Consider the following 27,570-nt stretch of genomic DNA (forward strand, 5'->3'; position numbering starts at 1 on the left):
TAGTCTGGAGAAGAGGAGGCTGAGAGGGGAACTTATTGTCCTCTACAACTACCTAAAAGGAGGTTTTGGTGAGGCTGCAGCTGATCTCTTCTGAAGTACTAATGATAGGACAAGAGGAAATGGCCTCAAGTTGCATCAGGGGAGGTTTAGGTTGGCTGTTGGGAGGAAGCTCTTTCCTGAGCAGGTGATCAGGCACTGGAGCAGGCTGCCCAGGGAGGTGGTGGAGTCACCATCCCTGGAGGTGTTTATAAGGAGAGTGGCTGTGGTGCTTGAGGCTATGGTGCAGTGATGAAGGCTGCTGGGATGAAGGTTGGACTGGCTGATCCTGGTGGTCCTTCCCAAGCATAGCAATTCCCAGTGATGAGATGTTGTGCTGAGGGGTTTGGTTTGGTCAAGGGCTTGTCAGTGTGAAAGTAATGATTGGACTTGCTGAGCTTGAAGATCTTTTCCAATCTAAGACATTCTGTGAGTCTGTGATTCTCTGATTCTGTGCTAGTAACTTGACCTCTGTTCAAACTGATAAGCAGCAGCCTGAGTGAAAAGTACCATTATGGTTCCAAAATCTATCTTAGTCAATTAAAATTAATGCCAATTTCTCCAGGTTAATTTTCTGCTTGGATATCAACCTGCAAATAGATGAAGCCAGCCTGAACAACAAAAGTCATCTCTTCATACTTGATGCTTTGATTTCTTTTCCTTCTTCATCTAAATTATCCATCTGGTTGGCAAACAGTGGTCACTAAACAATAACTACTTTCCCCTCCTCCCTCCCCCTGCTTCCAGCATTCAGCTATTTTGTATGGAAATGACTTAGGCCCACAATGAGGAGAGGCTGAGGGAGCTGGGGGTGTGCAGCCTGCAGAAGAGGAGGCTCAGGGCAGAGCTCATTGCTGTCTGCAGCTACCTGAAGGGAGGCTGTAGCCAGGTGGGGTTGAGCTCTTCTGCCAGGCAACCAGCAGCAGAAGAAGGGGACACAGCCTCAAGTTGTGCCAGGGGAGATCTAGGCTGGGTGTTAGGAGGAAGTTGTTGGCAGAGAGAGTGATTGGCATTGGAATGGGCTGCCCAGGGAGGTGGTGGAGTCACTGTCCCTGGAGGTGTTGAAGCAAAGCCTCGATGAGGCACTTAGTGCAATGGTCTGGTTGATTGTCTAGGGCTGGGTGCTAGGTTGGACTGTCTGAGCTTGGAGGTCTCTTCCAACCTGCTTGATTCTATGATTATATATGGAATCAAGAGCACTCTAAGCTGTGATTTATGGATGAGAAGCAAACAAAAGCTTCTTTAAAGCCTTCCTTGTTAGATATCAGAAATGACAAAACTCTTCTGCAAGTACATTTATTTCTAAGCAATTTTCAAGGTGTCAGGATACATTTTGCTAACACAATCCAGAGCTGACAAATGTCTGCATAAAGGGAGGCAGCCCAATAGCTGGCTGTGTAAAAGTCCTTATCTTCTTGCCAAGGGGAGAAAGTTGCCTGAGAGGAGGCTCTTTAGCCTATTTCTGGCTGGTTATTTTTAAGGCATCTCACTTTCCTTATGTGTGAAAGGTTTAGTGAGCACTGTCCACTTAATTGATAACAATCATAGAATCATAGAATCAAGCAGGTTGGAAGAGACCTCCAAGATCATTCAGTCCAACCTAGCACCCAGCCCTGGCCAATCAACCAGACCATGGCACTGAGTGCCCCATCCAGTCTCCTTTTAAACACCTCCAGGGATGGTGACTCCACCACCTCCCTGGGCAGTTCATTCCAATGCCAATCACTCTCTCTGCCAAGAATATCCAGCCCAGACCTGCCTTGGCACAACTTGAGACTGTGTCCCCTTGTTCTGTTGCTGGGTGCTTGGGAGAAGAGACCAACCCCAACTGGCTACAGCCTCCCTTCAGGGAGTTGTAGACAGCAATGAGGTCTGCCCTGAGCCTCCTCTTCTCCAGGCTGCACACCCCCAGCTCCCTCAGCCTCTCCTCACAGGGTTTGTGTTCCAGAACATTTCCTACATCTTTTTTTCTTCCCCTTAGAATCATAGAATCAGTCAGGGTTGGAAGGGACCACGAGGAGCAGCCAGTTCCAACCACCCTGCCAAGGGCAGGGACACCTCAAACTAGATCAGGCTGTCCAGAGCCTCATTCAGCCTGGCCTTAAACACCTCCAGGGATGAGGCTTCAAAACACCTCCCTGGGCAACCCTTTCCAGTGTCTCACCACTCTCATGCTGAAGAACTTCTTCATAATATCCAGTCTGTCTGAATCTACTCATTTTTAGCTTTGCTCCATTCTCCCCAGGCTTAACACCACCTGACAGCCTAAAAAGTCCCTCCCCAGCTTTCTTGTAGCCCCCTTCAGATATTGAAAGGCCACAATAAGGTCACCTTGGAGCCTTCTTCTCTCCACACTGAACAGCCCCAACTCTCTCAGTCTCTCCTCAAAGCAAAGCAGCTCCAGCCCTCTGCTCATCCTTGTGGCCTCTGGACACCTTCCAACACCTCCATATCTCTCTTGTAATAGATGCTCCAGAACTGGATGCAGTATCCAGGTGGGGTCTCACCAGTGCAGAGTAGAGGGAGAGGATCACTTCCTCTGCCCTGCTGCTCACACTTAGAATCATAGAATCAGTCAGGGTTGGAAGGGACCACAAGGAGCAGACAGTTCCAACCCCCCTGCCATGCCCAGGGACACCCTACCCTAGAGCAGGCTGCACACAGCCTCAGACAGCCTGGCCTCAAACACCTCCAGGGAATCATAGAATCAGTAAGGGTTGGAAAGAACCACAAGGATCAGCCAGTTCCAACTCCCCTGCCATGCCCAGGGACACCCTACCCTAGAGCAGGCTGCACACAGCCTCAGCCAGCCTGGCCTTAAACACCTCCAGCCATGGAGCCTCAACCACCTCCCTGGGCAACTCATTTCCAGCCTCTCACCACTCTCATGCTCAACAACTTCCTCCTCACATTCTCCACTTCTCTTGCTGCAGCCCAGGCTCTGGTTGGCTTCTCTGGGCTGCAAGACACCTTCAGTGTCTCTAAATGGAAGCTCACCCAGATAACCTGCAGTCAAGTACCTGGCTTGGCTATAAATTCAGAGGGTGCTCATTTACCTGTGACTAATGGAATTTAAGTGAATCATCACTACTGTCACTCTTCAAGTGCATAAGATGGATGGGGGAAAGTAGGAATCCAATCAAAAGAGATTTATGGAGAGTAGCTGTATTTAGGTCCTGTTAAATGCATCTCTTCTCTGGTACTCTGAAATGCTGCTTTGCACTGAATAATTTTACCTACATAATAGTAACAATTGCCTCTTGTTTCAGGTTATCTGAGCAGCGTGACAAGAGGGGAGGAATTCTTCTTCCTCTGCACCAACCCAGCAGAACTGACTTGTAAAAATGTTTTGTCACAATCTCTCAAACTCTGAAGAGCATTTTTGCTGCGAGCAATCCAGACTACTTCTTGCCTGTTTAAGCAGTTAGAGGTCATCCATGTGCCAAGCTCAGCTTCAAGCTGGAGAAGAAAAGGCTCTGAGGAGAGCTAATAACAACCTTCCAGTACCTGAGGAGGGCTATGAGAAGGATGGAGAGAGACTATTAGCCTGGAGAGGAGGAGGCTCAGGGGAGACCTTGCTGCTGTCTACAACTACCTGAGGGGAGGTTGTGGCCAGGAGGAGGTTGCTCTCTTCTCTCAGGTGGCCAGCACCAGAACGAGAGGACACAGCCTCAAGCTATGCCAGGGGAAATTTAGGCTGGAGGTGAGGAGAAAGTTCTTCCCTGAGAGAGTCACTGGACACTGGAATGGGCTGCCCGGGGAGGTGGTGGAGTCGCCGTCCCTGGAGCTGTTCAAGGCAGGACTGGACGTGGCACTTGGTGCCATGGTCTGGCCTTGAGCTCTGTGGTAAAGGGTTGGACTCGATGCTCTATGAGGTCTCTTTCAACCTTGGTGATACTCTGATACTCTGATATACTGTGATACAATTTGCAAAGGCTTGCAGGGATAGGATGAGGGCAATGGCTTCAAATTAGAGCAGAGCAGACTGAGCTTGGATATTAGGAACAAGTTCTGCACCATGAAAGTGGTGAAACACTGGAACAGGTAACTCAAGAAGTTGGGCAATCTCTCAAGCTCTGAAGAGCATTTTTGCTGTGAGCAATCCAGAGTACTTTTTGCCTGCTTAAGAAGTTAGAAGTCATTCATGTGCCAAGCTCAGCTGCAAACTGGAGAAGAAAAGGCTTCAAGGAGACCTAATAGCAGCCTCCCAGTACCTGAAGAGGGCTACAAGAAGGATGGAGAGATACTGTTTGCAAAGGCCTGCAGGGATAGAATGAGGGCAATGGCTTCAAGTTAGAGCAGAGCAGATTGAGATTGGATATTAGGAACAAGTGAATAAGTTCTGCACTATGAAGGTGGTGGAACACTGGAACAGACTGCCCAAGGAGGTGGTTGAGGCCCAATCCCTGGAGATCATGGAATCACAGAAAGGTCTGGGTTGGAAGAGGTCTCCAAAGTCCAACTCTGTCTGCAGTCTGCAGAGACATCCTTGACTAGTTCAGATTGCCCAGAGCCCTCTCCAGCCTCACCTTGAATATCTCTTGAATACCCTGTGAGGCTGGAGAGGGCTCTGGGCAACCTGATCTAGTTGAGGATGCCCCTGCTTACTGCAGAGGAGGTTGGACTGGATAACCTTTGGACCACAACATGGATAAAGAACTGGCTCGTGGCTGCACCCAAAGAGTGCCTGTCAATGGCTCCATGCCCAAGAGGAGGCCAGTGACAAATGGAATCCCACAAGGATCAGTCCTGGGACCAGTCTTGTTCAACATCTTTGTGGGTGCCATGGACAGAGGCACTGAGTGCAGCCTCAGCAAGTTTGCTGACCACACCAAGCTGTGTGGTGCAGCAGCCAGGCTGGAGGGCAGGGATCCACCCAGAGGGAGCTGGACAGGCTGCAGAGGTGGGCACAAGCCAGCCTCAGGAGGTTCAACACAGCCAAGTGCAAGGTCCTGCAGCTGGGTCAAGGCAAAGCGAAGAACCAATCCAGGCTGGGCAGTGAGTGGCTGGAGAGCAGCTCTGAGGAGAGGGACCTGGGGGTGCTGCTGGAGGAGAAGCTCAACAGGAGCCAGCAGTGTGCACTTGCAGCCCAGAAAGCCAAGCAGAACCTGGGCTGCAGCAGCAGAAGTGTGGCCAGCAGGTGGAGGGAGGTGATTCTCCCCCTCTGCTCTGCTCTGTTCTGCTCTGCTGAGACCCCACCTGGAGTACTGCATCCAGTTCTGGAGCCCCTATGACAAGAGGGCTGTGTAGATGCTGGAGAGTGTCCAGAGCAGGGCCAGGAGGATGCTCAGAGGGCTGCAGCAGCTCTGCTGTGAGCACAGAGTGAAAGAGTTGGGGCTGTGCAGGCTGGAGAAGAGGAGGCTCCCAGGTGGCCTTCCTGTGGCCTTTCAGTGTCTGAAGGGGGGTACAAAAAGGCTGGGGAGGGACTTTTAAGGCTGTTAGGGAGTGCCAGGACACTCGTGGTGTGTCCTCAGCAAAGCTCTTCTTGAAAATTAATTAACAAAACTGTACCCTCAGAAAATTCCTTGTGAGAAGGAAGTTCTCTCTCTTCTCTGCCAGCAGCCTGCTGTGTCACAAGGGAGGATCCTCACAAACTGCAGGCAGCATTTTGATATGAGGGAAAACCACTTCTGTTCACTTTTGGTCTGAAATAGAACCCAGAAAGGCAATGGAATAAAGCCACTCGGTGCTAATTATGAAGTAATTAGCTATGAGGCAAAACTAAGTTACATCCTTCTAATTAATGACAGCTGTGCCCTGTCATCCTCCTCCCCCTGAGTGGTACCCACAGAACGTGGAGGTTCTCATTGATTTGTTTATCTATAGTCTAGATCACCTCACAAGCAGCCTTTTACCTGCACTTGGCTGCAGAAGGCAGAGTGGTTTAAAGCACAAATTAGGCTATTAGGTTAGAAAGGAGAAGCTTTCAGAGTTAATTCCACAGGTGTCAACAGGAGGAGAAAATGAAGGAGTGAATTAAAGCCTGGGAAGAATTGGGTGGGGAAGGGGGGTTGGGTGTTTTAGCTTTATTCTTTGTTCCTCACCATCCCACTCTATGTTTAATGGGTAATAAATTACATTCATTTTCCCCAGCCAAGTCTGTTTTGCCCTTAATGGTAATTGGTAAGTGACATCCCTGTATTTATTTCAACCCCTGAGCTTTTCCATCTTATTTTCTCCCCATGTCCTGTAGAGGGGGAGGAATTAGAGAGCAGCTAAGTGGGCATCTGGTAGCCAGCCAAGATCAGAGACACTACACGAGCAAACTGGTGTGAAAGATGAGAGAGAAGCTGTGACAATGACTGCAGGAGCAGTCTCAGCAGCAATAACATCACTGTTCTGTGAAACACTCAACTTCAATCCAACCCAACCAGCAAGTCCTTCCCATTTCAGGATGGGGACTAAAACTCTGAGCTCCTAAGAGATAGGTGTTCTATTTCACTTCCCCTTTCCTTTCCCCTTCTCCTTCCCTTTCCCCTGCCCCACCTCTCCCTTCCCCTCCCCTTCCCTTTCCTCCCCTCCCCTTCTTCTTCCTCCTCCCCTTCTCCTTTCTCGTCCTCTTTCCCCTTCCTTTCCACCTTCCTTTCCCCTCCCCTTCCTTTCCCCTCCCCTTCCTTTCCCCTTCCCTTCTCTCCCCTCCTTCTCCTTCTTCCCCTCCTTCCCCAGCTTCTCTTCCTCTCATCTCTCTCATTCTCTTTCTCCCTTTTTCTCATTTTCTCTCTCTTTTTCCCTCTTTCTTACTCCTTTTTCCTCCCTCCCTCTTTCTCCTCCTTCTGTTCCTTCCCTTCCTCTCTCGCATTCTCTTTCTCCCTTTTTCTCTTTTCCTCTCTCTTTCTCTCTCTTTTTCCCTTTCTTACTCCTTTTTCCTCCCTCCCTTTCTCCTCCTTCCCTTCCTTCCCTTTCTCTCATCTTGCTCTCTCTCTCATTCTTTCTTCCCTTTTCTCTTTTCCTCTTTTTCTCTTTTTTCCCTCTTTCTTACACCTTTTTTTCCTCCCCCTTTCTCCCTTTTTCTCTTCTCCTCTCTCTTTCTCCTTTTCCCTCTTTCTTACCCCTTTTCCCTCCCTCTTTCTCCCTTTTTCTCTTTTCCTCTCTCTTTCTCTTTTCTCCTCTTTCTTACTTCTTTTTCCTCCCTCCCCCCTTTTCCTCCTTCCTTTCCTTCCCTTCCTCTCATCTCGCTCTCTCTCATTCTCTTTCTCCCTTTTTTCTTTTACTCTCTCTTTCTCTCTCTTTCTTACTCCTTTTTCCTCCCTCCCTTTTTCTCCCTTTTTCTCTTCCCCTCTCTCTTTCTCTTTTACCCTCTTTCTTCCTCCTTTTTCCTCCCTCCCTCTTTCTCCTTCCTTTCCTTCCCTTCCTCTCATCTCTCTCTCCCTCTCATTCTCTTTCACCCTTTTCCTCTCTCTTTCTCTCTCTTTCCCCCTCTATCTTACTCCTTTTCCCTCTTCCCCTCTTCCCCTCTCTCTCTTTCCTTATGACACATTCTCAACCCCTCTTTCCCAGAGCTATTTAGTTGGCTTAGTGTCTCAAAGGACAAATCCATTGCTTGGGTTTAGACATTGCCCTTCTCACAGAAGGGTTTCAAGAAGCAAGTTAGAACTAAAAGGCCTGAAAATGTTGCCCCAAGACCTGTTTCAAAATACCACACAGCTCCACTTCCATTTTTTTGTTGCCCCTCTTCAACTTTTGCCCAACTCAGCAATTGTTGAAGAGTTGTGATTTTTACAGAGACCTTTTGGTGTGTTTGCTTCTAGCCCTGGTTAAGAGTGAGCTCTACTCAACTGCTTCACGTTCAGAAATAGAAGAGCAGCTGGAGTAAGTGGAGAGGCAGGAAGGACTTTATCTCCCTAAAGGAAAAGCTCTTGTGCTTGCTTCCTGCCTCTGAGCACAAGGACAATCTGCTGTTCAGCAACTTCATTCATGGAAAGGAGATTTTAGAAGTGGATTCCTTTGCAAGCTTGAAAAGATTTGGGAGAGAGATGGAAAACCTCTGGAGGCCAAGTGAGGGATTTGGTTCAGCTAACAGCCTGTTCAGTCAATTGCTGTGCAGGCTGGAGAAGAGGAGGCTCCCAGGTGACCTTCTTGTGGCCTTCCAGCATCTGAAGGGGGCTACAAAAAAGCTGAGGAGGGACTTTTTAGGCTGTCAGGGAGTGGCAGGACTGGGGGGGGAATGGAGCAAAGCTGGAAGTGAGGAGAGTCAGGGTGGAGGTGAGGAGGAAGATGTTGAGCATGAGAGTGGTGAGAGGCTGGAATGGGTTGCCCAGGGAGGTGGTTGAGGCCCCATGGCTGGAGGTGTTTGAGGCCAAGCTGGATGAGGCTCTGGCCAGCCTGACCAGGGTGTCCCTGGGCATGGCAGGGAGATTGGAACTGTCTGCTCCTTGTGGTCCCTTCTAACCCTGCCTGATTCTCTGATTCTAAGCCTACAGAAGAGAGTAGGTTGCTCAGGAGTCATGGCTCCAAGGGCTGTTTTCAGACAAACCTTTTATGGAGATGCCCCTTCTGAAGGCAGAAATGAAATTCTAAGGGCACTGCCATCAACCTCACACCACCTTTTCCTTTCCCTTGCACTCCATCTCATTACAAACAGATAGAAAATAATATCCTGGGCTGCATCAAAAGAAGAGTGGCCAGCAGAGCCAGAGAGGTGATTCTGCCTCTTCACTCTGCTGAGACCTCACCTGGAGAGCTACATCCAATTCTGGAGTCCTCATTATATTTGAGTCTCTAGGAATTTAAATTAGAACTGAGGCAGAGAGCCAATGGCATCCTGGGCTGGCTCAGGAGCAGTGTGGCCAGCAGGCAAAGGGAGGTTCTTCTGCCCCTGTGTCCAGTTTCCTCTCGGTGTGATTTCAGCGTTTTCATTTCTATGACAGAAATGAACTCATATTTTAGACTGTGTTGTCAGAAAGAAAACATTTGCTAAAGATTTTCTCACCACATAGAAAGATGCAATGTGGCAAAACTGCTCTGTCTTTGCCTGAAATGTTGTGCAAGGTGGAAGGTTTTTTTGCAAGTGAATGTAATGCATCCATACAAGCAGCACTACAGGCTGGGGACAGAGTGGCTGAGAGCAGCCAGGCAGAGAAGGACCTGGGGCTGCTGGTAGAGAGGAGATGAAGATGAGGCAGCAGTGTGCCAAGGTGGCCAAGAGAGCCAATGGCATCCTGGGCTGGCTCAGGAGCAGTGTGGCCAGCAGGACAAGCGAGGTTCTTCTGCCCCTGTGCTCAGCACTGCTCAGGCCACACCTTGAGTGCTGTGTCCAGTTCTGGGCTCCTCAATTCAAGAGAGATGTTGAGGTGCTGGAAGGTGTCCAGAGAAGGGTGATGAAGCTGGGGAGGAGCCTGGAGCAGAGCCCTGTGAGGAGAGGCTGAGGGAGCTGGGGGTGTGCAGCCTGCAGAAGAGGAGGCTCAGGGCAGACCTCATTGCTGTCTGCAGCTACCTGAAGGGAGGCTGTAGCCAGGTGGGGTTGGTCTCTTCTGCCAGGCAAGCAGCAACAGAAGAAGGGGACAGTCTCAAGTTGTGCCAGGGGAGGTCTAGGCTGGATGTTAGGAGGAAGTTCCTGCCAGAGAGAGTGATTGGCATTGGAATGGGCTGCCCAGGGAGGTGGTGGAGTCGCTGTCCCTGGAGGTGTTGAAGCAAAGCCTGGCTGAGGCACTTAGTGCCATGGTCTGGTTGATTGGCCAGGGCTGGGTGCTAGATTGGACTGGATGAGCTTGGAGGTCTCTTCCAACCTCCTTGATTCTATGTTTCTATGAAACCTTCTCTGCTCCAGTTTGCATCCATTGCTCCTTGGCTTATTGCTGTTGACCAGTGAAAAGAACTTGGCCCCCTCCACTTGACCCCCACCCCTCAGCTAGTGAGAGACATTGCTCAGATCCCCTCTCAGCCTTCTCTGCTCCAGACTAAACAGCCCCAGGGCTCTCAGGCTCTCCTCCTAGGGGAGATGCTTTCAAGTGCTAATGCAGACTAGCTTTTAGGTTGCTCAGTGACTAAAGAGGTGCAGTACAAAGCTATCTGCTGTCCATAATAAATGAGCTGCAGCTTAGAAAGCTTCTATCGCACCCTTGGATGTGCTGCACACACCCACAATTAGGAAACGCACTTCATTTTAGGCAGAACAAGGCTCTGCAAGCTGTGTTCAAAACCAACTCAGAACAAACAAGCAAACAGGTCCAAAAGAAAACACTTCATCACAAAACTAACCTACAAATCTCCATTTAAACTGCAGGTGAAACACTGGTGCCACGTTTCTGGGCTTGGATCTGCTATGCATATGGTGAGGTGGTTCCAACTGGGATTAGCTGCTAATGAAATCAATGTGTTGAAGGAGCAACCAGTAAAGCCATAATGTGGGAGGTAATTATCTTAGTAACTCGTTTTCTGACTGTGGTGAGTTTAGAGAGCATAAAGGAATGGATCAGCTGTGTGGAGTCACAGCTGCCTCCCATGGCAGGTCAGCTGCTGGAGCTCCAGCACTTGTTTCACAGGCTCACAGGGTGCTAGAGGTTGGAAGGGACCCAAGGAGATCATCAAGTCCAACCTCCCTGACAGAGCAGGACAATCCTAACACAGATCACAGAGAAACACATCCAGACAGGCCTTGAAAGGCTTCGGAGAAGGAGACTCCACAACCTCTCTGGGCAGCCTGTGCCAGTGCTCTATGACCCTCACAGTAAAGAAGTTTCCCCCTTGTGTTGAGGCAGAACCTCTTTTGCTGCAGCTTACACCCATTGCTCCTTGTCCTATGCCAGGGAGCAGTGAGCAGAGCCTGTCCCCACACTCCTGGCAGCCCTCAGATACTTATAAACATTTATCAAATCCCCTTTAATCCTTCTTTTCTCCAGACTAAGCAGCCCCAGGTCCCTCAGCCTCTCTTCATAAGCGATGCCCTCCTGTCCCCTCATCATTCTCTTAGCCCTCCACTGGACCCTCTTCAGCAGATCCCTGTCCCTCTGTTTCCTTTCTAAGGGTGAGAGTTGGCAGCTTTGGCTCTGTGCTCCATCTTCATGTCTGGAATGTTTCAAGAGAAAAAAGTGAGACTCCACCTGGAATGTTGTGTACAGACTTGGAGCCCCCAACACAAGCAGGACATGGAGCTGTTGGAGCAAGTCCAGGGGAGGCCACCAAGATTCTCAGAGGCCTGCAGCAGCTCTGTCATGAGGATAGGCTCATATAGAATAGAATATTTAGACTAGAATAGAATATTTAGACTAGACTAGAATATTCCAGCTCTCCTACTAGGGCAGGCTACAAGAGTTGGGGATTTGCAACCTGGAGAAGAAAAGGCTTTGAGGACACCTTGAAGTGGCTTTCCAGTATCTCAAGGGGGCTATGTGAGGGCTGGGGAGGGACTATTGACAAGGTCTTGTAATGACAAGATAAAGAAGAATGGGTTTAAATTGGATGAGGAGAGATTTGAACTAGATGTTAGGAAGAAGTTGTTTGCACTGAGGGTGATGAGACACTGGCACAGGTTGCCCAGGGAGGATGTGGCTGCTCCCTCCCTGGAGGTGTTCAAGGCCAGGCTGGATGAGGCCTTGAGCAACCTGTTCTAGTGGGAGGTGTCCCTGCCTGTCTGTGGCAGGGGGTTGGAACTGGATGATCTTTGAGGTCACTTCCAACCTAAACCATTCTATGATTCTATCAGTAAGGCATAAGACAGCACAACCAGCAGCAGAGAGAATCATAGAATTAACCAGGATGGAAGAGATCTCCAAGCTCATCCAGTCCAACCTAGCACCCAGCCCTGGTCAATCAACCAGACCATGGCACTAAGTGCCTCATCCAGGCTTTGCTTCAACACCTCCAGGGGCAACAACTCCACCACCTCCCTGGGCAGCCCATTCCAATGCCAATCACTCTCTCTGACAAGACACAAACTATAATACATACTACAATTACTTAATATTACATTATTAACCTTGATGGCTTATTGTGAAGTATTTGACTCTTATTTTATCCAACTCTCTCTTCCTATTTTCCTCCTTATTTTATGGGAAGGATGTGGTTATTTCCCCCCTCCCCCCAAATATCAAAGGGGATGCATTTTAAAAGGACTAAAATATGACATTCAACAAAAGAGAGCATCCTACTGATGCTTAGAAAGGCTTTGAGTTATAGTGGCAAACAGCAATTGAAGACATACTCCAGCTCCTACATTTCTGACATGGTGTTTAGCTTGACTAAAAGGAATTCTGCTGCTGGATTTTAACTGCAGAATATAAAATATGAAACCTGCAGATCAAATATTTAGTTGAAATAGATCTTTCTCTTAAAGCTAACTCAATAATTCATCTCAAAGCAAGTATATCTTAACGTTCAATATCTTTATTGATGATCTGGGTGAGGGGATTGAGTCCAGCAGCAGTAAGTTTGGAGATGACACCAAGCTAGGAGCAGGTGTGGAGTTGTTGGAAGGTAGGAGAGCCCTGCAGAGGGACCTGACCAGGCTGGATGGGTGGGCAGAGGCCAATGGGATGAGATTGAATAAGGCCAAGTGCAGGGTTCTGCACTTTGGTCATAACAACCCCAAACAGCACTACAGGCTGGGGACTGAGTGACTGAGAGCAGCCAGGCAGAGAGGGAGCTGAGGGTGCTGATAGAGAGTATGTGAAGATGAGGCAGCAGTGTGCCCAGGTGGCCAAGAGAGCCAATGGCATCCTGGGCTGGCTCAGGAGCAGTGTGGCCAGCAAGACAAGGGAGGTTCTTCTGCCCCTGTACTCAGCACTGCTCAGGCCACACCTTGAGTGCTGTGTCCAGTTCTGGGCTCAATTCAAGAGAGATGCTGAGGTGATGGAAGGTGTCCAGAGAAGGGTGATGAAGCTGGGGAGGAGTCTGGAACAGAGCCCTGTGAGGAGAGGCTGAGGGAGCTGGGGGTGTGCAGCCTGCAGAAGAGGAGGCTCAGGGCAGACCTCATTGCTGTCTACAACTCCCTGAAGGGAGGCTGTAGCCAGGTGGGGTTGGTCTCTTCTGCCAGGCAAGCAGCAACAGAAGAAGGGGACACAGTCTCAAGTTGTGCCAGGGGAGGTCTAGGCTGGGTGTTAGGAAGAAGTTGTTGTCAGAGAGAGTGATTGGCATTGGAATGGGCTGCCCAGGGAGGTGGTGGAGTCAGTGTCCCTGGAGGTATTGAAGCAAAGCCTGGATGAGGCACTTAGTGCCATGGTCTGGTTGATTGGCCAGGGCTGGGTACTAGGTTGGACTGGTTGATCTTGGAAGTCTCTTCCAACTTGATTGATTCTATGATTCTATGATTATCATCCTGGAATCTTGCAAAGGTAGCAAAGTGATTCTCACAAGCTTGGGGTGAAGTTGAAAGAGGAGTTGATAGCTTTTGGGTTGTTCTGATATAAAGCTAAGCATCTGAAAGCAAAGAAAATATGCAGAGGAGAAACTATAATTATTTCCTGCTGAAGCATGACAGATGAGAGCTGCCTCTCCTTAGTCATTTACACACATCTGGAGATTAATGCTTACTGTAAGCAACTTCCAAAATAGAAAACATGATGACTGCACTCAGTGCAGTTTTTGTTTGTTTGTTGTTTTTGCTCTTGGTTTCTTTTTTACCACAAGACCTACTTCTCCTTGCTGGAGTTTCCTACACAACATAACAAACTGATCTTCAGAAAACATGTGTTTAAGTCATGCTAAAAATGTGATGTAATTACAACTAGACAGCAGAGTGCAGTCTAAATGATTCCAGCCCAGAAGTCTAATCACATCCTGGGCTGCAACAAAAGTAGTGCTGCCAGCAGATTCAGAGAGGGGATTCTGCCACTTGGCTTGGCTCTGATGAGACCTCACCTGGAGTGCTGTGTCCAGCTCTGGAGCACTCAATATAGGAAGGACATGGAGTTGATGGAGTGGGTTCAAAATGAACAGAGGTTTGAAGCATCTCTGCTATGAGGACAGGCTGAGGGAGCTGGGGGTGTTCAGCCTGGAGAAGAGAAAACTCCAGGGAGATCTAATAGTGACCTTCCAGTACCCAAAGTGGGCTATAGAAAGGATGAAGAGAGACTGTTTGCAAAGGCCTGCAGTGGCCTTAAGCTGTGCCAGGGCAGGTCTAGGCTGGATGTTAGGAGGAAGTTGTTGGCAGAGAGAGTGATTGGCATTGGAATGGGCTGCCCAGGGAGGTGGTGGAGTTGCTGTCCCTGGAGGTGTTGAAGCAAAGCCTGGCTGAGGCACTTAGTGCCATGGTCTGGCTGACTGGCTAGGGCTGGGTGCTAGGTTGGACTGGATGATCTTAGAGGTCTCTTCCTACCTGCTTGATTCTATGATTCTATGATTCTATGGTCTGGCTGATTGGCTAGGGCTGGGTGTTAAGTTGGACTAGATGATCTTAGAGGTCTCTTCCAACCTGGTTGATTCTATGATTCTATTTTGGGGGCTTATGCTGCAATCTTTTGTGCACGAGATGGAAATGGCTACATCTGTGTTTCATCTATACTGTCAGTCCATCAAACCTCACTGTTCAGCTAAAGGGAAACCCATTTATTCTGACTGTATGAGCAATAAAAGTGATTTAATAGGGGAAAAAAATATTATACATTTTAGCTTTAACCATTCACACTTCTGCATTGTACAGACCTTATTATGTAGAAGCTCTGAACCAGGAGATGCCTTTGATTAGATCCATAAAATCTGGAAAGTGGGAGTTAAGCATGAAGAAATGAGTGCTTAGTTAAATTAGGTGTTATAGCTTCTCTTAATAGGATCAGTTCAGAGATGGAAAGTCTGTTGAGAAATACTTATCAGCTGCATGCTACAGTTGTTAAAGTGGATAAAAAAAGTGAAGACTTACTCATTAAAGGCAAGCACAGGAGGATGGAATAACACTGACCCAGGTGTCAAAAGGGGTTGAACTCCGCAGGACATTCAACTCATTGCTAACTTCCTGCTTAAAACATTCCTTAGTAGCTTTATTTGTATCCTGCAGCACTCACAATGAGATGCAAGCTGAGCTTGGATTCATTTTTATCTTAGTTTTGTTTATCAGCAGTTGGAAAAATACTTGGGTCATAGATTCTACTCATGTAAGCCAAGGTTTAGTGGACAGAGAAACATGGAATGGTTTGGGTTGGAAGGAAGCTCAAAGCTCAGCCAGTTCCAACCCCCTGACATAGGCAGGAACATCTCCCACTAGAGCAGATTGCTCAAGGCATCATGCAGCCTGGCCTTGAACACTTGCAGAGAGGGAGCAGCCACAACCTCCCTGGGCAACCTGTGCCAGTGTCTCACCACCCTCACTGCAAACAACTTCCTCCTAACATTGACTTTCAATCTCCCTTCTGCCAGTCTAAACCCACTTCTCCTTGTCCTTGTTGCAGAAAGGCTCCCAGTCCCTCCACAGCCTTCCTGTACTCTGGAGAATTTCAAAATCCAAAGCTAAGAATTGCCATTCCAGTGCAGGTTTTATATCCCCAGATTCAAACATCAACTAAAGAGAGCAAAGAGTAACTCACATTCTATTTTCTTTTGCTCTCACATTGGAAGCTAAGGGGCTTCTCTTACTGTTTAAATCCTTATCCTCTCTCTTCTCAGCAGAACTCACCTTCACCTAGGTCCTTTATGGACACTTTTTCAGCTTAATGTACATAATGGTACTTAAACTATCATCATCTTCATCAATTATAGACAATTCATAGACTTAACATTTCTCAGGCAGTGCCAAGGCATTGGATCATTTTCTGTTCTCATTTATTCATGCTTCTGGAGTGGGTGCAGAGAAGGGCAACAAGGCTGGGGAGAGGGCTGGCAAAAATGGCCTATGATGAGCATCTGAGGGAGCTGGGGGCATTTAGTCTGGAGAAGAGGAGGCTGAGAGGGGACCTTATTGCCCTCTACAGCTACCTAGAAGGAGGTTGTAGTGAGGCTGGAACTGGTCTCTTCTCCCAAAGCACTAATGATAGGACAAGAGGAAATGGCCTCAAGTTGCATCAGGGGAGGTTTAGGTTGGATGTTGGGAGGAAGTTATTTCCTGAGCAAGTGGTCAGGCACTGGAACAGGCTGCCCAGGGAGGTGGTGGAGTCACCATCCCCAGAGGAGATGTACATGAAGGAGAGTGGCTGTGGCACTTGAGGCTGTGGTCTAGTGATGAAGGCTGCTGGGGCGAAGGTTGGATTGGCTGATCCTGGTGGTCCTCTCCAAGCATAGCAATTCCTAGTGATGAGATGTTGTGCTGAGGGATTTGATTTAGTCAAGGACTTGTCAGTGTGAAACTGATGATTGGACTCGATGAGCTTGAAGCTCTTTTCCAATCTAAGACATTCTGTGAGTCTGTGATTCTCTAATGAGGTCGGAGTGAGTGCTAAGGTTAAACACGGACATCATACTTTTCCCCCCCCATTCTACCTATTCCTTCAGAGTTTCTTCCTTACAAATACATTTCCAATTAAATATGACAGGTGCACTGTCACATTTTTACTTTCAAGCAAGATTACAAGTAAGATTTTCAAGTAAGAGCCTCATTACTAGAAGGATGTGGACGCGCTAGAGTGTGTCCAGAGCTGGGCCAGGAGGATGCTGAGAGGGCTGCAGCAGCTCTGCTGTGAGCACAGACTGAAAGAGTTGGGGCTGTGCAGGATGCAGAAGAGGAGGCTCCCAGGTGACCTTCTTGTGGTCTTTCAGGATCTGAAGAGGGCTACAAAAAAGCTGGGGAGGGAGAGGTAGTGTCCTGGGGAGGGGAGGGATTGATAGGACTAGGAGGAATGGAGCAAAGCTGGAGGTGGGGAGAGTGAGAGTGGAGGTGAGGAGGAAGTTGTTGGGCATGAGAGTGGTGAGAGGCTGGAATGGGTTGCCCAGGGAGGTGGTTGAGGCCCCATGGCTGGAGGTGCTTAAGGCCAGGCTGGCTGAGGCTGTGTGCAGCCTGCTCTAGGGTAGGGTGTCCCTGGTCATGGCAAGGGGGTTGGAAGTGGCTGCTCCTTGTGGTCCCTTCCAACCCTGACCGATTCTATGTTTCTGATTCTATGATTCTAAGTTGATCAGCAAAGCAAACTCCAGCCAGAAAGGATTTCTGTCTGTTTTCCACCTGTCATTAAAAGAACCATTCCTGGACTCTTTGCACTATCCACATCAGTGTAGGTATTCCCTTCTCAGGCTTATAAAAGAGGGTTCCAAACTAGAGCCTGTTGTCATTCTGCTGCTGCTTTCAGAGACAATGATTAGCCTCCGGATGGCATTTTGAAAAGATACATATTAGTCACAAGTGTTGATTGGTCTTTTATTGTCTCTCTTCATCAATGCCATCACCCAGGGCTGATTTTGCAAGCCATTAGAGTAATTTCTGATAAGTAAATAACTCTTGAGGATTTACCTGACATTATTTTTTGCCATAGTCTATGCCTTTTATGCTTCCTCATCAGAGAGACTCTCTGTGCTTTAAAGGAGTGGAGCACTTAGGTAATCATGATAACTTCTGATTATATCAAGCTATTGCTTGATATTATTTGAACCAAGCTCAGAGAATTGTTTTCCTTTAATGCTATATATTTTTTTCACCCATCTTCTACTGTCACTCCACATTTTTTACTTTGAAGCATTGCAATTGTGAGTAGCTGCAAGTTTTTATTTAGGAAGGAAAATATTCCTTCTAAACAGAAGGAGTTGTTTGTTGAAGGAAGGAGTTTGGTATATTATAGAATCCCAGAGACAGGTCCATGGGAAAAACAAAAAAAACCAATAAACCAAAACCAAAGGGGAATAGAAAAAAAAACCAAATCAAACCCCTCCTCCTTCCTCCAAAAAAAAAAGTAAAACCCAACCTCACCATAGAATGAAGAAATACTGTGAAAGAATAATACAGAAATAAAGTTAAAAATAGAAATAACACAAAATAGCTAACAGGAAAGAAATAGAAAGAAAGAAAGAAAGAAAGAAAGAAAGAAAGAAAGAAAGAAAGAAAGAAAGAAAGAAAGAAAGAAAGAAAGAAAGAAGGAAATAGAGAAAGAGAGAAAGAAAGAGACAAAGAGAAAAAGAGAGAGAAAACAGAAAGAGAAAGAAAGAGTGAAAGAAAAAAGAAAGAGAGAAAAAGAAAGAGAGAGAAAGAAAGGAAGAAAGAAAGAGAAAGAAAGAGAGAGAAAGAAAGAAAGTGAAAGAGAAAGAGAAAGAGAGCGAGAAAAGAGAGAAAGAGAGAAAGAGAGAAAGAGAGAAAGAGAGAAAGAGAGAAAGAGAGAAAGAGAGAGAGAAAGAGAGCGAGAGAGAGAAAGAAAGAGAGAAAGAAAGAAAGAGAAAGAAAGAAAGAAAGAAAGAAAGAAAGAAAGAAAGAAAGAAAGAAAGAAAGAAAGAAAGAAAGAAAGAAAGAAAGAAAGAAAGAGGTAGGCAAGAGGAAAGAAGGAAAATGAGAAAAAAAGGGAAGAGAGGAAAAGAGAAGAGAGAAAAGAAAAGAAAAGAAAAGAAAAGAAAAGAAAAGAAAAGAAAAGAAAAGAAAAGAAAAGAAAAGAAAAGAAAAGGAAAAGAAAAGAAAAGAAAAGAAAAGAAAAGAAAAGAAAAGAAAAGAAAAGAAAAGAAAAGAAAAGAAAAGAAAAGAAAAGAAAAGGAAAAGAAAAGATAAAAAAGGGAAAGTAAATAAAAGAAAATAAAAGATATGAAAATAGAAGATGAAAAGAATAGAGGAAAGAAAAGAGAAAAGGGAAGGAGAAAAGATGAAAGAGAAAAATGACAAAAACAACAACAAAAACAACCAGAAAATAGAGAAGACAAGAATAGAAATAGAAATAGAGACAAAAATGCTATAAAAGATTTCAAACCAAGCACCCAAGAGACTGGCAAGAGTAATCTGCAGGTGTTAGCAGGAGTAATGCATCACCTTGGTAGATGAACTGATTCATATACTTAGGTGCTTAAACTTGGTACAGAGAGGTTTGCTCAATGACACTTTACGAATGCAAAGAGGCCACGTTTGACCCAAGTGATGCTCTCAGCTACAGCAACACTGTGTAGTAACTGATAAGGTAAGCACCCTGTGTGCTACATCCCTTTCTAGTTTGGGTGGGATTAAAAGTGGAAAGAGGAGCTTTGATCATAGAATCATAGAATCAACCAAGTTGGAAGAGACCTCCAAGATCATCCAGGCCAACCTAGCATCCAGATCTATCCAGTCAACTAGACCATGGCACTAAGTGCCTCATCCAGGCTTTGCTTCAACACCTCCAGGGATGGGGACTCCACCACCTCCCTGGGCAGCCCATTCCAATGCCAATCACTCTCTCTGACAACAACTTCCTCCTAACACCCAGCCCAGACCTTCCCTGGCACAACTTGAGACTGTGTCCCCTTGTTCTGTTGCTGATTGCTTGGCCGAAGAGCCCAACTCCACCTGGCTACAGCCTCCCTTCAGGGAGTTGTAGACAGCAATGAGCTCTGCCCTGAGCTTCCTCTTCTGCAGGCTGCACACCCCCAGCTCCCTCAGCCTCTCCTCATAGGCTTTGTGTTCCAGGCCCCTCACCAGCTTTGTCACCCTTCTCTGGACATGTTCCAGCGCCTCAACATCTCTCTTGAATTGAGATTGTAAAAGAGAAAAAGAAAGGATTACAAAGGAGAAAAAGAAAGGATTACAAAGGAGAAAAAGAAAGGATTATAAAGGAGAAAAAAGGATTATAAAGGAGAAAAAGAAAGGATTACAAAGGAGAAAAAGAAAGGATTACAAAGGAGAGAATGAAAGGATTACAAAGGAGAAAAAGAAAGGATTATAAAGGAGAAAAAAGGTTTATAAAGGAGAAAAAAGGTTTATAAAGGAGAAAAAGAAAGGATTACAAAGGAGAGAATGAAAGGATTACAAAGGAGAAAAAGAAAGGATTACAAAGGAGAAAAAGAAAGGATTATAAAGGAAAAAAGGATTATAAAGGAGAAAAAGAAAGGATTACAAAGGAGCAAAAGAAAGGATTACAAAGGAGCAAAAGAAAGGATTATAAAGGAAAAAAGGATTATAAAGGAGAAAAAGAAAGGATTACAAAGGAGAAAAAAAAAGGATTACAAAGGAGAAAAAGAAAGGATTACAAATTGAACAAAGTTGAAACCAAAGCAGAAACAAATAATTTATGATCCATTACTAGCTCAAAATAAAAAACCCAACCCCCTGCTCTATGAATATTGACAGAAGCTGGTGTTCAGTATCTCAAACAATAAATTACTTATAAGCCCCCCCAAACCCCTGCACTCCACTGACATAAAGAAGGAGAAGTTTTTAACCTACCAACTGCAGACATCTCCGGAACGGTGGCGGTGTAGACGTCCTTGGTGAATTTGGGCTCATTGTCATTGATGTCATGGATTTTAATGATAAATTCAGACTCTGGCTCCACTTGTCTCCCAGTTTTCCTGTCTATAGCCTTGGCACGTAGCACGTAGAGGGACTTCTCTTCTCTGTCCAATTTCTTTGCGGCGTGGATGTCTCCTGTATTTTCATCTATAACGAAGAGACTGCCAGCACCATCTCCTGTTAATATGTATTTTAAATTTCCATCTCCTTTATCTTGGTCAGTGTGTAGCTTCAGGGAGGCAGAAAAGAAGAATTCTATAAATATATGTATTGTTATTGCAGCCCACATAATTCAGCATACATAATAGGCCTGTACAATTTGGACTGCAATTGGGGTCAGTAGTAGTTATCTTCTGGTTCACTGTTTGGGGGAGAAAAAAATGGAGATTTGAGACTCAGCCATACACAAAATGCAGCTCTAAACAAACTCAGGGAGACACAGGAGATAGTGAAGTAGTATTTGATGTGACCAGCTTAAAGCAAATGTAAAGGTATTACTTTAAATAGTCTGAATCATAGAATCAAGCAGGTTGGAAGAGACCTCCAAGCTCATCCAGTCCAACCTAGCACCCAGCTTTAGCCAATGAACCAGACCATGGCACTAAGTGCCCCACCCAGGCTTATCATAGAATAAAGCAGATTGGAAGAGACCTCCAAGCTCATCCAGTCCAACCTAGCACCCAGCCTTAGCCAATCATCCAGACCATGGCACTAATCATAGAATCAGCCAGGTTGGAAGAGACCTCCAAGCTCACCCAGCCCAACCTAACACCCAGCCCTATCCAATCAACCAGACCATAGCACTAAGTGCCTCATCCAGGCTTTGCTGCAACATCTCCAGGGACAGTGACTCCACCACCTCCCTGGGCAGCCCATTCCAATGCCAATCACTCTCTAAATGATCAGGGGGTTGGGCTAGATGACCTTTCCAGGTTCCTTCCAGCCCCTAAACTTCTGTGATTCTGTGATACCAGAAGTGTTCTTTTTGAAGATGACAGAGAGTGTTGAGCTTGTATATCCAAAATGACATTTATCTGCCCATTTATTGATTGCTGGTAAGGCAACCAATTTCCTTGTGATAACATGGAAGAAAAAAGGTACAAGGACATTAGGAATAAGTGTCCAGTTCTGGGCTCCTCAATTCAAGAGAGATGTTGAGGTGCTGGAAGGTGTCCAGAGAAGGGTGACAAAGCTGGTGAGAGGCCTGGAACACAGCCCTGTGAGGAGAGGCTGAGGGAGCTGGGGGTGTGCAGCCTGCAGAAGAGGAGGCTCAGGGCTGACCTCATTGCTGTCTACAACTCCCTGAAGGGAGGCTGCAACCAGGTGGGGTTGGTCTCTTCTGCCAGGCAAGCAGCAATAGAACAAGAGGTCACAGTCTCAAGTTGTGACAGGGGAGGTCTAGGCTGGATGTTAGGAGGAAGTTGTTGTCAGAGAGAGTGATTGGCATTGGAATGGGCTGCCCAGGGAGGTGGAGGAGTCACCACCCCTGGGGGTGTTGAAGCAAAGCCTGGATGAGACACTTAGTGCCATGGTCTCGTTGATTGCACAGGGCTGGACAATTGAAGGTGTTCAAGAACAGACTGAATGGGGCATCACTTCCTGAGGATCACCAGGGACAAAGGCACTGGTTCTGGCAGTGACAATGAGCTATTTCTGTGACAATGTATATTGTATAAACATGGGCATCTTGATAAATATTCTCTCAACCTCTTTATTTCTATCCCCACACAGGAAAACTGTGCCTCTCCAATTAGCCTGCCTCTCCAGTTCTGTGAAACTGAATTTTTATGTGATGTGATAATTGAGATCTTGATGTTCTCAAAAGAAATCTTAACATAAATTTCTTTGGGCTCCTATTACTCTAATTTCCAGTAAGCAGATGAACAAGCAAACAGCACATCATCTCAGAGCTCTGCAGCATAATTCTATGCCCTCTAAATTAAGCACTTTGCTCCTTTAGTTACACTACAACCTCCTGTATCATAACAATCATAGAATTAACCAGGCTAGAAGATCATCTAAGTCCAACCTGTAGCCCCCTTCAGATCCTGAAAGGCCACTCCAAGGTCTCCTGAAAGCCTTCTCTTCTCCAGGCTGCAGAGCACAAACTCTCTCAGCCTGTCCTCATAGCAGGGCTGCTGCAAGAGATCAGCCAGCAAGAAAGGGAGTTGGGGGTACTGGTAGAGAGTAGCTGAAGCAGGAAGAGAGTGAGCTGGGGATGCTGGTAGAGAGGAGCTGAAGATGATGCCAGCAGTGTGCCCAGGTGGACAGAAGAGCCAATGGCATCCTGGTCAGGATCAGGAGCAGTGTGGCCAGCAGGACAAGGGAGGTTCTTCTGCTCCTGTGCTCAGCACTGCTCAGGCCACCCCTTGAGTGCTGTGTCCAGTTCTGGGCTGCTCAGTTCAAGAGGAAGGACTACAGCCCATTTAGAATCATAGAATCACAGAATGGTTTGGCTTATAGTGGACCTGTAAGATCATCCAGTTCCAACCCCCTGCCTAAGATCATCCGGTTCCCCCCTCCCACTAGAAGGGGAAGCCTCATCCAACCTGACCTTAAACACCTCAAGGGAGGGAGCAGCCACAGCCTCCCTGGGCAACCTGTGCCAGAGTCTCACCGCCTTCACTGCAAACAGCTTCTGCCTAACATCCACTTTCAGTCTCCCCTCTGCCACTTTAAACCCATTCCTCCTCACCCTGTCGTTACAAGACCTTGTCAATAGTCCCTCTCCAGCCTTCCTCTAGGCACCCTTCAGATACTGGAAGGCTACTCCAAGGTCTTCTTCTCTTCTCCAGGCTGCAGATCCCAAACTCTCAGCCTGTCCTCATAGCAGCCCTCTGAGCATCTTTGTGGTCTCCTCTGGACTGGCTCCAACACTTCCATGTCCTTCTTGTTTTGAGGGCTCCAGAACTGCACCCAGGACTCCGTAACTGCACACAGTACTCCAGGTGGGGTCTGAGAAGAGCAGAGCCAAGGGGCAGAATCCTCTCCCTTCTTCCCCTGCTGGCCACAGCTCAACTAATTAAAACCACTGAAGATTTCTTAATAACTGCAGTAGTTCTTCAGCGTGGATTGCAGTGGAAGAGTCCCTGCCCTGACTTTTCTGCTTGTTTAATCAGAAAGTTTGCTGGGGGTGCCAAGTGACAGCCTGTTTGCCTGCCCTGAATGTGTGACATCAGCACAAACTTCTTAATTAAACAACCCAGCTTGGTGTGTGAAGGTAACCTAAGTGACTGCCTATTCAACAAGGCAAATGACATTTACTTTGCTTATCTCCCATTTGCCAGCATCTGCTGCTTGTCTTCAGCTGCCTATTGTTACAAACTCTCTGGAGGATGATACTCTGACATCAACTGCAGGTGCTGATTTTGGCTGAGTAGGTGAGGATAAATCTGGATTTCATGCAGGACAGGTTCAGCAGAATTTTGAGTAGCTGTTTGGTTCTGCTGATACAAACTTAATACAGGGAAATTCATTCCCTCCACGTACAGCTCCCTAGAGCTAGGGAGGAAGCCTGAAAGCCAGAGCTGTTTCCTCAAATGCTTTCATGCCCTGCATATGGAATCATAGAATCATGGAATTATAGAATTATAGATTCATAGAATCATGAGATTATTGAATCATAGAATTATAGAGTTATAGAATCATAGAATCATGGATTTATAGATTCATAGAATTATAGAATCATAGAATCAGAGAATCATGGAATTATGGAATCATAGAATTATAGATTCATAGAATTACAGAATCATAGAATGACAGAATCATAGAATTATAGATTCATAGAATCATAGAATCATGTAATTATGGAATCATAGCATTATAGATTCATAGAATCATATAATTATGGATTTATAGAATCATAGCATTATAGATTCATAGAATCATGGAATTATAGAGTCATAGATTTATAGAATCATAGACTTATAAATTCATAGAACTATAGGTTCATAGAATTATAAGTTCATAGAATCATGGAATCATAGAATCATAGACTTGTAGACTCATAGAATTATAGAATCACAAAATCATGGAATTATAGAATCATTGAATTATAGATTTATAGAATCATGGAATTAGAGTATCATAGAATTATAGAATCATAGAATTATAGATTCATAGAATTATAGAATCATAGAATCATGGAATTATAGAATCATAGAATCATAGAATTATGGATTCATAGAATTATAGAATCATAGACTTATAGATTCATGGAACTATAGAATCATAGAATCATAGAATTATGGATTCATAGAATTATAGAATCATAGACTTATAGATTCATGGAACTATAGAATCATAGAATTATAGAATTATAGATTCATAGAATTATAGAATCATGAAATTATAGAATCATAGACTTATAGATTCATAGAATCATAGAATCATGGAATTATAGAATCATAGATTCATGGAACTATAGAATCATAGAATTATAGAATCATAGATTCATAGAATCATGGAATTATAGATGCATAGAATCATAGAATTGTAGAATCATACAATTATAGATTGAGCAGTGCTGAGTGCAGGAGAAGAATAACCTCCCTTCTACAACTCCTGTGCTCTATACGTTGGAGAATTCTGGCAAAGCAGTTGCCTTCTTTCTTCTGGACAAAGAATTGGCTTTCCAGGCACATAGGGTAGCACTGTTTTTCTCCTTGCTCTATTCTCCAAATTAACAGCTGGGTTGCAGGGTTTCAGCCTGATAAAAAAGAGACAGTCTGGGGTGGGGTTTTTTTTTTGTGGTTTGCCATAGTCTTGTCATTTGGCTTATAGAAAGTGGCTACAGCCATCATTTATTTCCATAGGTCAGAAATTATCAGTCAACATTAAGCATTGCCACTTTGATCAGCACCTTAAACAGGTTGGGAATCCATCATTATTTTAAAGGCTTCACAGTAGGAAGGGATTTCTTTTTTTCTCTTACATTCTTCTCTCACCAGAAACTTCTGAGTGAAATCTCTCTCTGTGTGATATCTCTTGCTGATTCTGAAGCACTCAAAATCCAGTGTAGCTCCAAGTGATGTGCAAAGAGACAAGCAGGAATAAAAGCTCCCACTCTGGAAGCAACATGAGCTCTTCATGTGGATGGATTATCCTTTCCCCTGCACTGATCTGGGCTCAGCTCTCTGCTAATGAACACAGGAAAAACGTTCTAGCAGAGAAGATCAGTGGTTTGTCTCACCATGTGCTACAGGAGATGTTGGAAGGTGCCCAGAGAAAGGCCACGAGGATGATCAGAGGGCTGGAGCTGCTCTGCTGTGAGGACAGTTTGGGAGAGTTGGGATTGTTCAGTCTGGTGCAGAGAAGGCTGCAAGGAGACTTTATTGTGGCCTTCCAGTATCTGAAGGGGGCCTGAAAGAAAGCTGGACAGGAACCTTTTAGGGTGCTGGATAGTGATAAGACTAGAGGCAGTGGATCCAAGCTAGAAAAGAGGAGATTTAGATTAGATGTTAGGAAGAAGTTCTTCACCACAAGGGTGGTCAGAGACTGGAAGAGGCTGTCCAAAGAGGCAGTGGAAGCTTCATCCCTGAATGTTTCTAAGGCCAGGCTGAATGTGGGTCTGGGCAACCCTACCTAGTGGAAAGTGTCCCTACCCATGAGAGGAGGATTAGAACTGTTAGGAGGAAGTTCTTCACACAGAGAGATATTTGCCACTGGAATGAGCTGCCCAGGGAGGTGGTGGAGTTGCCATCCCTGGAGGTGTTCAAGCAAAGCCTGGCTGAGGCACTTAGTGCCATGGTCTGGTTGATTGGCCAGGGCTGGGTGCTAGGTTGGACTGGCTGAGCTTGGAGCTCTCTTCCAACCTGGTTGATTCTATAATTCTATGATCCTTGAGGTCCCTTCCAGCCCTGACAATCCTATGATTCTACAGAGGGAAAAGCTGTCTCATGAATCACCACATTCAGGAATTAGAGTGGAATGGCAAAACAAAACACAGAGGGGGAAGAAAAATAAATATGGCCTTAGAAAACAGCTCCTGCAAGGCTTATATTTAAAAACACCTGACTCTTTCTTATTAATTCAATTTTAGTTTACTAAATATCCAGTACACCACACAGCTGCTCTACTCTTCAGCTCTTCTTTGTTGCAGAGTGACTGCTTTTGAGTTATGCAGGCATATAATCAATGGAAGAAGGGGAGAATCAATGGACACAACTAATGAATTCTATAGTGATGTTTTTAAGGCTAGGCTGGATGTGGCTCTGGACAACCTGATCTAGTGTGACATGTTCCTGCCCATGGAAATGGGTTAGAACTGCATGATCCTTGAGGTCCCAAGTGGAGTCCCACAGGGATCAGTCCTGGGACCAGTCTTGTCCAATATCTTTGTCAGTGATATGGACAGAGGCACTGAGTACAGCCTCAGCAAGTTTGCTGACCACACCAAGCTGTGTGGTGCAGCAGAGAGGCTGGAGGGCAGGGATCCATCCAGAGGGACCTGGACAGGCTGCAGAGGTGGGCATAAGCCAGCTTCAGGAGGTTCAACAAGGCCAAGTGCAAGGTCCTGCAGCTGAGTCGAGGCGATGAAAAACACAACTCCAGGCTGGGCAGTGAGTGGCTGGAGAGCAGCCCTGAGGAGAGGGACCTGGGGGTGCTGCTGGAGGAGAAGCTCAACAGGAGCCAGCAGTGTGCTCTTGCAGCCCAGAAAGCCAAGCAGAGCCTGGGCTGCAGCAGCAGAAGTGTGGCCAGCAGGTGGAGGGAGGTGATTCTCCCCCTCTGCTCTGCTGAGACCCCACATGCAGTACTGCATCCAGCTATGGAGCCCCTGGGACAAGAAGGATGTGGAGATGCTGGAGTGTGGCCAGAGCAGGGCCAGGAGGATGCTCAGAGGGCTGCAGCAGCTCTGCTGTGAGCACAGACTGAAAGAGTTGGGGCTGTGCAGGCTGGAGAAGAGGAGGCTCCCAAGGGACCTTCTTGTGGCCTTCCAGGATCTGAAGTGGGCTACAAAAAAGCTGGGGAGGGACTTTTGAGGCTGTCAGGGAGTGCCAGGACTGGGGGGGAATGGAGCAAAGCTGGAGGTGGGGAGAGTCAGAGTGGAGGGGAGGAGGAAGTTGTTGAGCATGAGAGTGGTGAGAGGCTGGAATGGGTTGCCCAGGGAGGTGGTTGAGGCCCCATGGCTGGAGGTGATTAAGGCCAAGCTGGCTGAGGCTGTGTGCAGCCTGCTCTAGGGTAGGGTGTCCCTGGGCATGGCAGGGGGCTTGGAACTGGCTGCTCCTTGTGGTCCCTTCCAACCCTGCCTGATTCTATGATTCTATGATTCTATGATTCTATGATTCTAT

The 27,570-nt window shown here is 46.4% G+C and overlaps 1 protein-coding gene across 1 annotated transcript in view; it reads right to left on the bottom strand.

Annotated features, from left to right (window-relative positions):
* The window catches only part of CDH9 (cadherin 9), a 123,386-nt gene that overhangs the window by 31,701 nt on the left and 64,115 nt on the right, over positions 1–27,570 (bottom strand). Inside the window, exon 3 of the mRNA XM_064160826.1 lies at positions 20,216–20,510. Within this exon, the coding sequence (XP_064016896.1) occupies positions 20,216–20,510 (295 nt within the window). The remainder of the gene's footprint in view (positions 1–20,215; positions 20,511–27,570) is intronic.

The sequence above is a fragment of the Pogoniulus pusillus genome, chromosome 21 (genome assembly GCF_015220805.1).
Source record: "Pogoniulus pusillus isolate bPogPus1 chromosome 21, bPogPus1.pri, whole genome shotgun sequence".
NCBI lineage: Eukaryota > Metazoa > Chordata > Aves > Piciformes > Lybiidae > Pogoniulus > Pogoniulus pusillus.